The sequence below is a fragment of the Crocodylus porosus genome, unplaced genomic scaffold, assembly GCF_001723895.1.
Source record: "Crocodylus porosus isolate Cpor-Errol unplaced genomic scaffold, CroPor_comp1, whole genome shotgun sequence".
Lineage (NCBI taxonomy): Eukaryota > Metazoa > Chordata > Crocodylia > Crocodylidae > Crocodylus > Crocodylus porosus.
This window is the reverse complement of record NW_017728922.1, coordinates 1,048,790-1,061,370: the sequence shown is the minus strand read 5'-3', so window position 1 is coordinate 1,061,370 and position 12,581 is coordinate 1,048,790. Positions and strand designations below refer to the sequence as shown.

Below are 12,581 nucleotides of genomic sequence, written 5' to 3'. Positions count from 1 at the left end.
GCTGCAGTTTAAGCCTGTTGCTTCTTGCCCTGTTTCCTGTGGATTTTAAAGCACAATTGATTGCCATCCTCTTTTAACACCCTTTTTGTGTAGTTATCAGATTCCTCCCTCAGCCTTCTCTTCTCTAAACGAAATAATCCCTGTTCTTCTAACCTTTTTTCATAGGTCATATTTTCTAGACTTCTTTTCATGTGTGTTGGTCTCCTCTGAGTCTGTCCAATTTTTCTAATTTTTTGAGGTATCAACAGAAGTAACAATTGTATCAATATCAAAGGATACAGATACAAACTGTGTCAATGTGAGTGTTACATCTAGTGATTTATGTGGCAATACATATGTAGCAAAAATGCTCCCATTTTAACCTCACTTCATTTGGGTCTGTGTTAGGGTGATTTAGCTAACTTGCAAGACAGGAACCTGCAGACCTAACAGCTGCTGACAGCTGCTGTGTGCTTTGGAGCAGCAGCAGGGTCCCTCCTCCCCACTCAAAGTGCCTAAAATGTCCACATGCTTAGTGTGGTGAGCAAAAATGGACGCTTTACTCCAGATCAGGTTTCAGCAGGGCTCAAGTGTGGACAAATGACTTCCTGTAAGTTGGCTTATAATGCTTTTGTTAATAGCCTTTTCGTAACAGTATCTTATTCAATTTGCAAGGCACTATAACCTCAACAGCCTTCCCTGCAGATCGGCAGCCTGGTTGTTTCCCATTTTTCATTTAGACATTTGATAGCTGCTTCTGGAGAGTAGTGTTTTGCCTGTGTCCTTGTTGGATTTCATCCTATTTTATTTCCAAGGTCCTCTTGAATCCTAATCCTGTCCTCCAAGTTGCCACTTAACCCACTTACTTGGTGTCATCCACAGATTTCATGAATATATACTCAAGTCCATTAACAAGTATATTGACCAGTACTGGACCCAGCACAGCCCCCTTGAGGAAGCCCACTTAATTACCTCCTCCCATTCTGACTTCAAACCATTGATTACTATTCTTCAGGTATTGTTATTCGGACAGTTACTTATCCACCATTGATAGTAGTCTCATCTGGACCCTGCTATCCGAGTGTACTTATGAAAACATCACCGAAAACGGTGTGAAAGAGAAGTGTCATCTGTCTCACCCACTTCTATAACTGCCCCAGCTCTTTTCTGTCCCCCTTCCATAAGGATGGTTACCCTGCCATAGAAGGAATTAGGTTGATTAGGCACTATACCTATATGCAAGGTAAGCCTCCTCACTGCATATGTTTGTATTCTTCCTGCCAGTCTGTCTTTCTCCCTCTTTGAACTCTTTTTAATGCTTCTCTCTCCCAGATTCCTTTTCTTGCTAGGTTAGTGGGAACACCTTGGGTTTACATTTGATTGCACTAATGACCTTTTTTCTGTGGATGTGTCTTTTGCTGGAAGTTGCAAAGAACTAAATGAAACTGGCAGAGTGGGATTGATGGAATACAATGTAGTCCACTTAATTATGATAGACTCTCGAAGAACCAGTTTAGCCAGAGGGGAATGGTAATGGCAGCTGCTCAATCAGGAGAGAGTGCTCCATAAAGGTAGCGTTTAGCTGGTGCCAAGTGACTAAGTGGTGCTTAGCCAGGTGTTAGGTATGAAATTCCAAAAGTGTCTTAAAAGCAGATGTGGCCTACAGATCCCAGAGATTCGATTAAAAACTGCCCTGTCCACATTGTCTCAAGCTGTGCATACACAGTTGAATAAAAAGATTCCTGGAAGCTTGCTTCTCAGTCAAGGCAGGATAAAGGAACAATCCTTAAAGGAAGAATACTGTGTTTAAAAGAAATAAAACCATATCCAGAGGTGACATGCATAGAAGAATTCTATTTTTTTAATAGTATGGTGTTAATTCTTCCGGTTTTGTCTTAAATGGTTTTAATTGGATGAGGGACCATCCACTGTGGTGTCCCAATTAAGATGATTTGAGTGTGTTTATATGAAGGTCAATATATCTGGGCTATTTTAGAGTTTAGTGAAGTGCTGCACAGTAAGTTATTGCAGCATTAAGGGGAAAAAAAGGAAGTAGGACAGTGAAGAGCACTTCATAAAAGGTAAATAATTTCAGCACATAATGCCATGACAGCATCTAAAGCAAATTGCATAGCACTAGTAATATTTAAAACTTGGCTGCAGTGCAGTTATTTGGTGCTCCATTTAAAAGCAGCCTATTGTTCTGTGTTTTATATTTCTATCCTGCAGACTGAGGACTTGATCAAAGCCCTTCAGGATCTGGAAAATGCAGCATCAGGAGATGCAACAGTACGGCAGAAAATTGCTTCATTGCCACAGGAAGTTCAAGATGTGTCGCTACTGGAGAAGATTACAGGTAAGAGAGAGTGCAGTAACCATCAAGTACTGGCTGGATACATTTCATATGCTTTTGGGGTGTTAGTCTTAAATTTCCCGACAGTTTACAGGTAAAATCTTCTGGCATGTAATTGAAAGGAAAGGTGCAAGTCTCCGATCCATTCCCTTGGCCCAAAGCAAGCTATGTATTTCCAAGAGCCTTTAATTGCTGTCTCTCAAATAGCTTTTAGCAGACTCATTTTGCAATACTGTAAAGAAACAAGAGCCAGAACTTTCATACTTGGTTCCCTAAAGTTGAGCATCTTAATTATGCATATTTGGGTATTTTAATAAGTGGCCTGATTTTTTTCAGAGGTACTGAGCACCCACAGCTCCCTTTGCAACAGGAACAGAAGCTCAGCACTTCTGGAAACCTGATCATTTTATATAGGTGCTTGACTTTATGCAACCATGTTTGAAAATGTTGTCATAAGAAACTGGGAGGACATGCAGACAGAACTGATTTGATTCTTGTTCTTGTAAGTATTTCTAATTTTAATTTAGGCTTCTTTGCGAAGTATAGCTTATCGGCTCTTGAGAATGTGGAGTCCCTGGCTGCACTACACATGCAGGCACTGACTGCTCAGTAAATTAGCCTACTGTGCAGTAAATTTACTACCTTCATATGGAGATAGATATATTGTGCAGTAAAGTCAAAAAGCATTAATTGCACATGTATATGTGCCCACTCTGTCCAGTTGTGGGAAGGACAGGTATGCATTTATAGGCAAGCTTGTATTCAGCATATTGATGAATATTTATAGATCAAAAATGCATGAAACAGTGCACATCTTGCATAAATGCCAGTACCCCATGATGTAGGAAACTAAATTCTGTAGATGCAAGTTAATATTTTGATGTAATTTAACAGATCATACAGGCTCTTCTGTTGCCAGATTTGCAAAAGCGAAAAATATTAACTCTTTTCTGTTAAAATGTTCCTTCATCCTCAGGTTCTGTAGAGTCCTAGCCATTTGCAGGTACCTCTGAAATGTTTCTTGATTAGGACCCTATTTCTTTACAAAACCTGGTAAACACTTATGAATGAGTGATGATTGTGCATGCAGTTGGTGAATCAGCCCCTTTCTGTCACTGAATAAAAGCATTTTAACGGAGTCATGTAAACTATTTACCACCTTTGCACCTAGACAAAGAGGCAGCAGAACGTCTTTCGAAGACTGTGGATGAAGCATGTTTGTTACTAGCAGAATACAATGGGCGACTGGCAGCAGAGCTGGAAGATCGGCGCCAGCTGGCACGCATGCTGATTGAATACACGCAGAACCAGAAGGATGTATTGACAGAGAAAGAGAAAAAGCTAGAAGTGAGTACTGCTCTGAGCAATGCTAGACACTTTACCCTGTCACCAAACTCGTGCTTGACTTCAAGCTAAGAGGTTTTTAAGTGAGCATTTGGTTCTAGCACGTATATTAGTGAGTTATCAACAGTTTTGTTTTCTATGGGGAAGAAAACAGCCGTTAAATATTTTTCTTAAGTTATGAACCACTCAACTCAGCTGACCAGTCCATCACACATTGCCTTGAGAAACATGACAGCAAATGGAAAAAGAAGGCCTAGAATCTGCATATGTTTGAGTGCTTTTATTTGACAGATGTTTCTGGTTTGGGGTCCAGCCTCATGCTGGTCTTTTGTTTCTGTGTGAAATCCCTTACCCCACAAAAGTCAAGTGGCTATGCACTTCTCTCTGCAAGTAAATGCTTCTTTTTTTAGTATGTTTTCTATTGTTGGGTGCCCTTCATTTGACTTCTAGGTCTTAATTCTTGAGAACTTGTCAGATATGTCTTAGTGTCTGACAACCTACCCAGCTTAGGTTAAAAAAAATGTAGCATTTTTAATTCCTTTACCCATGAATGAAAATTTGTGGTGGAAATGACAGCTCAGATTTCATGCCAAAGCCAGTTTGAACTCAGAGGGCAAGAAACTGCTGTAAAAGTGAGACTGTTCTGACTGGAAGTCAGCAGTGACCAGAGCCCTAGAGCACATACATGGGCAACAGCGGACAGTCATTTAACTGAAATGTTCTTTTGTGGAGAAAATGTTTTCAGTACAATTCCCTGGGACTAATATGGGAGTTTAATTAACAATTCTGGTTGTATGTCACTCTGCCATCTGTTGAACTGCCCCTCAGCGACACATTAAGGACTTCCTCTACACTGTTGGCTGCTGCTGATTACGAACAGCTGCTGTTGGGTGGGACATGAGTTGCAGTAGAGGACAAAGTCTTCAAAAAGGAGACCCAAATGTAGAACAGTTCAGTGCTTTGCCCTCGTCACAGCTTGTCTTCTAGAATCATGGGTGGTACCATTTAAGTTGAACTGCATTTTGACCACAGATCCTTGTTCCATGTCTGTACGTGCTAACCTGTGAAAGTCTTTGGATGAGCAGTATATGCAATCACAAGTTAAGATCAGCTAGAAGAATTAGAATTGCTGCATTCAAAACTATCAGCTGCTGGATAGTTGCATCATTTGCTAGCTCATTAGCTTCAGGAGATTAAAGCCTGAGAGTTGAGTTTATAGTGGCTTTCTTGTGATTTCTTTTTTTTTTAATTATAAAAACAGTTTCACATAGGAGTATGAAAGCGGCTATAAAAATCCTCTTTGGTATGTGATGACTTTGTCATCAAGTAAGGCTCGTGGAAACCACATGCCATAGTCTTGTTTTGTCATCTTCAATGCTATAGTTAACTCTAGTGAGTAGCTTGGTGTACGTTGCTGCCTTTTTGTTTTACTTAAATAAAAAGCCAAGGAGCTTCCTAATGGGCTCCACAGCCTGTGTTTCAAAACCTGTCCATTTGAACAAGGCTGAAGCTCATTTGGAAACTTAGGCAGTTGCAACTTCAGATTAAAGCGTATGATAAATAGCCAACATCCCTTATAATTTAGGCTTATCTTTTTTTTTTTTTAAGGACACTTCTGGCAAGGCACCTTATTTGAAACTTAAAACTGGTATAGACAAGAGTATTGGCAACTAAGGCCTCAATCCTCTGAGCACTGAAGTAGCTGTGCAGCTTTTATTCACAGCACTAACCTTCTTGACTTCAGTGGAACTAATTGTGTTTAATTTCATACATATGCCCAAGTCTCTAAAGCATCAGAGGCAAAACTTTATGAATTTTCTTAATGGCTTGAATTCTTTGTCACTTCAAAGCAAAGTGTTGATGTTGAAAAAGTGCTGGGAAATCTTGCAAGGTAAATATTTATAACTAAGGAAATAAAGTCAGGCACCTCTGAAGATTTCACTTTTAAGTGCCTAACTGATATAGGAGCATGAGTTGCACCTGTTTCAAGCTGAAATGCCTAATGAAAGAATTAGGGATTTCAGCTTTCCTGACTTGAAGTTCAGTATGTTGAAAGATGGTATTATTTGTATAAATATAACATGGACTGTCTATTTGTCAATTCTGCATTTGGGTTTTACGTTCTCACAGTAAAGGGGTAGATGAGGCCTTGGATTTAACTTTGTAGCAGTAACAGACATCTTAAGTGGGGAATCTCTTATCAGAAAATCAGTAAACATTAACAGCAATTAAAAAAAACAAAACAATTAAGCAAGTGCAAAACACCCACTCCAGCTATTTGAAATTATAAACATGAAAAATAAAGCACTAGCAACATGATTTGCATTCAGCCTGTGCTGATATTTCTTATTGATATGACATGCTTTATTGTTACCGCTTTCCAAAACTCTGGAATTGCTGGCTGTAAATGTTCCGTCATCAAATATAAATCCCGCTGCTTTCAGATGAGATGTATTAAAAAAACAGTCTATGTTTTAGGGTAATCTGTCTACTTCAGTTGCTTCACTGGTTTAGTCAAGGCTGATGGTACAGGAAAAATCAGGCTCCTTGTTGGCAATATGAATGAGGCCTTTATTTTGTTGACAAGTGTAATACCGGGTCAAAATGTATATCTCTTTGCATCTTTGTGGTACTTGATTTGCTCAAGAGGGGAAATTTTTCACTGAGATAGTAATGAAAATAGTTAATCTACAGCTCTGGGAAAGCAGCTTTTGCTGTCTAAACAGTAGGGTTCTTATTTAATTTAAAGAGCCCAATAATACAATCACTCATCAGCTATGGCAAATTCTGCAAACAGACATTATTTACATGGATTGAGAGTATTTACTTATATTTGGCTGTAACTCAGGAGATTTTGAAATTACATAACTTGAGGGCAACTGTTGCCGGTTGTATAAAAGTCATTCATCAAGACATGATACTTTGTAGAATGTGAGCTTGGACAATAGGCTACAGTTCAGATGGGAGGTGTGTTAAAGATTTACCTGGGCAAGAATCCAAACATTCCTGTAGTACTAAGCAATTCTCAAAGTTAGGGATAAAGAATATAGGAACTATGGTCTGGGGCACTATTGTCTTTTAAAAAAAATAACAGGAAATTATGTAGGAGTCAGCTGTGAAAAGAATAGCAGTTAATGCTGTGCTTAAAGTGGATCTATAAACAGTGGAATATGGAGTAGAGCAAGAAAGTGGTGTCACCTTTTGTATGGTATTGGTGAAACTCCTCATGGAAGACTGTTCTGTGTCAGTGTAGCCACTTCAAAAGCAGTATGGAAGAATTGGAAGCAGTTAAACTTATAAAAGAAATTAAAGGTCTGAAATAGCTGCCTGCCTTGAGGCTGCCTGGAGACTATAGCAGTGATTAGGACTGGAACGCCAAGATGAACCACTGAAGCGGACTACAAGCTCTCCCCCAACCTCAGTACATGTTGGGCAGAGTAATGAGGTTCTAGGCTGGGCCTTGCAGACAGTTTTGTAACAGCTGAAGACCATAGGACTGAGTAAGATGAGAAAAGAAAATGACAGCAGCTTCATCAGTAGGTATTTTCCATTGAGCCACTATTGTGTGGGGATGTGGATGGGGGTAAGCATAGGAGAAACTTTAGTGAATTAATACTGCAGTGAAACAAGGATGCACTGTGCCCTGGAGAACCGGGGCTCACTAACTGTTTATGTAGTACCGAGGCACAACAGCATCTTATTGGCACTTCTCGGTGTTTATGAAGCCTAAGGCTGGGAACAAACATTTTATTTGTCCCTGGACAAATTGTGCTTGTGTTTTTCTTGGAATAGAAATATCTCAGGATTGGCATGTACACACCATGCCCTTCTAATTAGGATTTAGATTGGCAATCCCGGGGATTGCATTATTAAATCATTCTGCGAGGTTGCAGGATAAACTGTCCGCACTCCTTATCCCATGAACTTTTTTAGGATTTATCCCAGGACGAGGGACAAGAATGTCTGAACAGTTGTGCTTTGTCCCAGGATAAAATGGTTCATCCTGGGACAAATGCAATGTCTCTTGATGGCTTAAGTATTACGAGTGAAATAGCAACACCATGTAAGCCACTTAACGTGCTAGCAAGCAAGGCAGGCACGCATTTGCCAAATCCCATTGTTTTCAATACTAAGGGTGCCACTTAAGCCCATTTTAATCCTGACTGCTGTTTTATGGAGGAAAAGTCTGTTCAGTTTCTCAACTCTCATGACTGCTGGATACACAGAGCTTGATGCTCAGCCCCTGCATAGCTGGTGGCTCCTCATTAAGCCTGGACTTGGAAAAATTGGCAGAGACTAGTCCATTTTAGGCCACTGAGGGCAGTTGAGAAGGGCTAGAAGGATTTACCTCCCATTCCATCTTATTGCCACACAAGCCCTCTATATACAGCTTAAACTGTACTTCAAAAAAGCACAACTCTAGAAATCATAGAGTGCTTATTGCCATATAATCATGTTGCCATATTTTAGGTGAGGTGCAGTGCAGTCTTGCCCTTCTCCTTAGCATAAACAATGTTTGACTGAAGCTGAATGACTGGAAATCTGCTTGTGACCTAAGTTGTTTGAACTAGAATAGATGTACTTAGCATGGAGGGATTGCATCCAGCAGATAATGTAAAATGTATTATTACTATCATTGGTTGCACTGACTGACCGTCTGAGCAGATGATGGTACTGCTTGAACTTCAGCCTGGCGTGGTCAGCAGACTGATACCTCTGCATGGGGCAGGGAAGTACTCAGGGCACAGGAATAATGTGTTCAGGGCTGTAAGTGTGTTACATGGAGTAACTTCTTAACCTGATCCTTCAGTGGGGAGCTGAGCGAGAAGAGCTACCATTGTACAGCCTGAAATGCAACCAAGAGCAAAAACGTTGTGTCTGGTAAATTGTAGTGAACACTGAGGACAGGAAGTGGGGCTTCTTATTTGAAGAATGAGAGGCAGAAAATCCCAGTTTGCCAACAAAAATGGCCCATTGGAAGTTCTGAACACCGGGCTGTTTCTTTAAGAGAAACTTGGATGAAGTCAAGTCTGTTGCTGTCTTGCTGCTGTGAAGTGGAGAAATGAGTTCCCTGCTGCCTGAGGCTGCTGTCTGCCTGCTCCAGTATAGACCATGGCACAGATCTATTCACATGCCTGTTCTGTTCAAAGCTCCATGGGGGAAAAAGGAGCCACACTTCAGACACCACTGTGCTCCGTGACACCAGCCTTTCTGTCTTCAATTTGTTTTTAATTAAGATGAATTCTTTTTCTGCGTTGAAGAGCATGAAATCAGACAGATGGAGGATGGTTCCCTCTCTGCTGTATTATCTGCCTTTCTGCAGGGGGCAAATGGATTGCAGGGGCTTTCAGGAAGCCATCAAAATAACTATGGCATCTATTCAAGCACTAACTCATCAGAACTTACCCAGGAAGTATCAGGGTGTGCAGTTCCCTTCATTATGGCCGTGTGTTTTCCCCTCCTCTGTTTGACCTTGAGAGCCATGAGATCAGATGGCAGAACCAGGAGAGGGGCCCTGGCTCTGGCAGAGCTGCAGTTCAAGCTAACATGTACAAAGTGTGTCTGCCCCAAACCTACTGACATCCATGGCCACCCCACATACATACTCCGAACTGGCCTCTGGAGTCTCTAACTTTTTGCATACTGAACTGTAAATAAATCGTAGCTGCTTATTCTTCTCCCCATTGACTTGGATCTGTGTGCAGGGTTTCAAGCACTAGGTTTAATTAGCTGGGCTGAGATGTTTCCTTATAAGGCTCAATCTCTTCTCTGCAGACAAGCTAGCCTGGCTTTGCAGCCAGCTGGGGTTTATAACTGATAGGGGGAGCACTCATTTTTCCTGTTTTACTCTTAACTGTTTGGCATGTTGACCAAAGCCTTGCACACAAGTGTGGGAAAATGCTGTTTGTAAAGTGCCAAGATGCTGTACAACATGAGATGAAGTGGTGTTTTTCAGATCCTGTTTAGTTCAGCAGGACATCTAGGTGGGTGTAGAAGCTGCTAAGATTATAGAGGGAAGGAGATGATACTCTGGAAACAAGAAAATCTTGCACTGTTTGTAAAAGTAAAGTAGGGCCGAGTGGCTGGAGTTCAAGGGGAGTTGAATGTCCTTTACAGAAGTGTGCTTTGCAGCTTTTAACTTGCAGCTGTGGTCTTTTACCAGAGGTGTCCATTAATTTAGAATACCAGATTGAGGTTGAGGAGGCATTTTCTGTAACAAGGATCATGCTAAAAATGACAGTAGAGTTCATTTGTGTTTGTCCCATGTTTGTACTTGTTAATAATCCACACAGGCTAAATAAAGAATTGGGTTTTGTGGAAAAACTTGTGGTCTTACTTTAGTATGTTCTCTTTAAAGCTATAGAAAAGGAAGAGAAGGGCTTTTTTAGCCATCTGAATACTTGTTGCCCACATAATTTGGCAATAAAAGGCATATCATTTGTTTAAACTGCTGTTGTTCAATTGCAGTATTTTTTCCCTGCAAAACTTCATACTGGCTCTTTCCTGCAAATACAGTGTCCCTGTGATAGTTCTGTCCTGACTTACATTTTAATGAGTCCACTTTCTGAGAACACTTTAAATGCTGCCTTGAATGGCAAGCTGGAATAGCCAAGGAATGTCTGTCCAGGTTGTTGTATAAATATTGCAGATCTTGAAGATCTTTGTGCTTGCTTACATGACTTTAACTGTTCTTAAACATAAACATTGTAGCAAGCTTTTGTCAAACCAAATTCTAAACAACAAAATTTGTCCAACTTTCATGATTTTTTTTTCCGTAATAGTGCATGTTTTAAGTAGGCCTCAAAAATCCCATAAATGGAATTTTGCACTTGCAGAGAAATCCGTTTTGTAAGCTATAACATAGATACTTGCAGCTCGTTATCCATGACTCAAGCTTTTGTGCTACAGTCCACCTTGTCCAGAGGAATTGCCTTCCATTCCAATTCCCCACGGTAAGAGCAAGCTAAATTCTGTACAATCTGACATGCTTAAAATGGGGTCTTCAAAATTTTATTTAAAAAAAAAAAAAAAAAAGGAACATTAACCTTGGCAAAGTTTAACAAAAGATTGGTTTCAAAACACTGCTGTGTTGAGGCACTGTAAGAGATGAGGCTGTCTGATGTGATTTTGGGGGACTTAAACTGTGCATTATACACCGGGGGGGTAAAAAAGCTCTGGTACTATCAAAGCTGAAAGTACAGTGCCATTTAAACTTGGGTCACTTCTTAAATGCTCATTTTTTTCACACTCTCTAGCACTGTTTGCATAATGGCACTATATGCGTAATAGTCTTAATCAGACATGTCAAGCAGGCTGTGTTTACACATGCAATTATAGAGCTGTAAGGCAGAAATGGATGTCCAGAGGGCTGACACCTAAATGTCACACAGAACTTTGTTAAGAAAGCTAGAATAAATGCTTTCCAGTGTATGCGGTGCTGTAACAGCCGGCAAGCGTACCCCACAAGTGGGAGCAGAGGTGGGCGATGCAAAGTCTAACCTAAAATTTAGTCCACATAGTGAGACTTTCTAGAGCCCCCCCCCCACACACACACACACCGTAGCACAGCAGAGTGAGCCAAGTTCAGCGACATCCTTCCGTTGTGAATTCCCCACCTTGTCAAATTACATCAGACTGCTAATGCTCAAGGGTTGCTTCTCAAGAGAACATTTTCCCATCAGATCTTTTGCCTGCTCCCTGGAGAGAGGTGTTGTTTTTGGACCTGCGGTGGAAGGACTAAATGCTTTAGCTCACTGAAGAGTAGAATTGTAGCTTATTCTGAAAGCAAGCACTGATTAGGAAGGGCACTTGTGTTGCACAGAGCCAGCTTTCTCCAGCTACAGCAAATATTGAGTCAGTTTTCATTACTTTGACCAAAAAAGGCAAATAACATCCAAATGCTATCAATCTTAATTAGAGCCTCCTATGCAACACGGTGATAGCTATGCACATAGAGTACAAGCTAAGACCTCTGAAAGCAGCAGTCTCTTTCAAGTGTTAGCTGTTTTGTAGAATTGAAGGGCTTTTGTCCCAAATCTTCAGATGCATTTTCAGATCATGTATAATTGAAGAATATTGGGATTTGTGTAAAGATGACATTTGTATTTTCTGTTGCAGGGCACTTGGAATAACTAAAACCAGTAGCCTTAGGACAGGGTTGAATACTACTGCTAATGCCCAACCCTGAATGGAGAGGAGACAGTGTTTTGTTTTCTCAGGTTCTGTATAGGTTCTTATATTGCTCCCCTTCCTGTACTAACTGAGCATCTTTGTGGCATATTTAAGTAGTATAACTAGTATGCCATGTGTTATCCTTTGTAATGGACTATATAAAATGATATATATTGCTGTATTTTAGAAGACAAGGTCAAATGAGTATAGCTTGTATTTAGAGCCAACGATGGCAAGGTTTGCAGCTCTTAGTTGTTGTGGGAACTCATTCCAGTCTCTGGCCAGCCCCACAAAAGCGGTGTCTTCTGGAGAAGAATCTGCCTGCCTTGGAGAGAGCTCTAGAGAAATAAAGCTGTCAGTGGTGGCCTCCATTCTGGAACTTGAGTTGAGTTTCTTGAACTCCATCAATGCAGGTGTATTGAACATCTGAAAGGCTAGGACTGAGGCTGAAAAGATGATTAGGCACATTAGAGAACTGGGAACAGGTCCAACATGTTCGCACCAGTCTGTTTTGTGGAGAGACAGCTGCAACCTTTTGTACCAGGGGAAATTTCCAATGACTGAAGTCTTCATGCCCAGGGACTGTGCACTGCTGTAGTCCAACCGTGGGGTGATGAAGGCATAAATAATTGAGGCTTGTCCATCCCTGGCTCCTTGTGCATGTTGAGAGTTGTTGTGAATCTGCATCCAATGAAAATCTCCTCTTTTTTTTCTTGGAAAAGACAAGGGTGGA

General features: G+C 40.8%; 1 protein-coding gene across 2 annotated transcripts in view; it reads left to right on the top strand.

The window, feature by feature from the left end:
* RPRD1B (regulation of nuclear pre-mRNA domain containing 1B) overlaps positions 1-12,581 on the top strand; it is a 33,840-nt gene that overhangs the window by 12,087 nt on the left and 9,172 nt on the right. For both annotated transcript variants that reach the window (XM_019539510.1, XM_019539509.1), the window contains exons 5-6: positions 2,209-2,335; positions 3,504-3,679. In XM_019539510.1, coding sequence (XP_019395055.1) covers positions 2,209-2,335; positions 3,504-3,679 — 303 coding nt within the window. The remainder of the gene's footprint in view (positions 1-2,208; positions 2,336-3,503; positions 3,680-12,581) is intronic.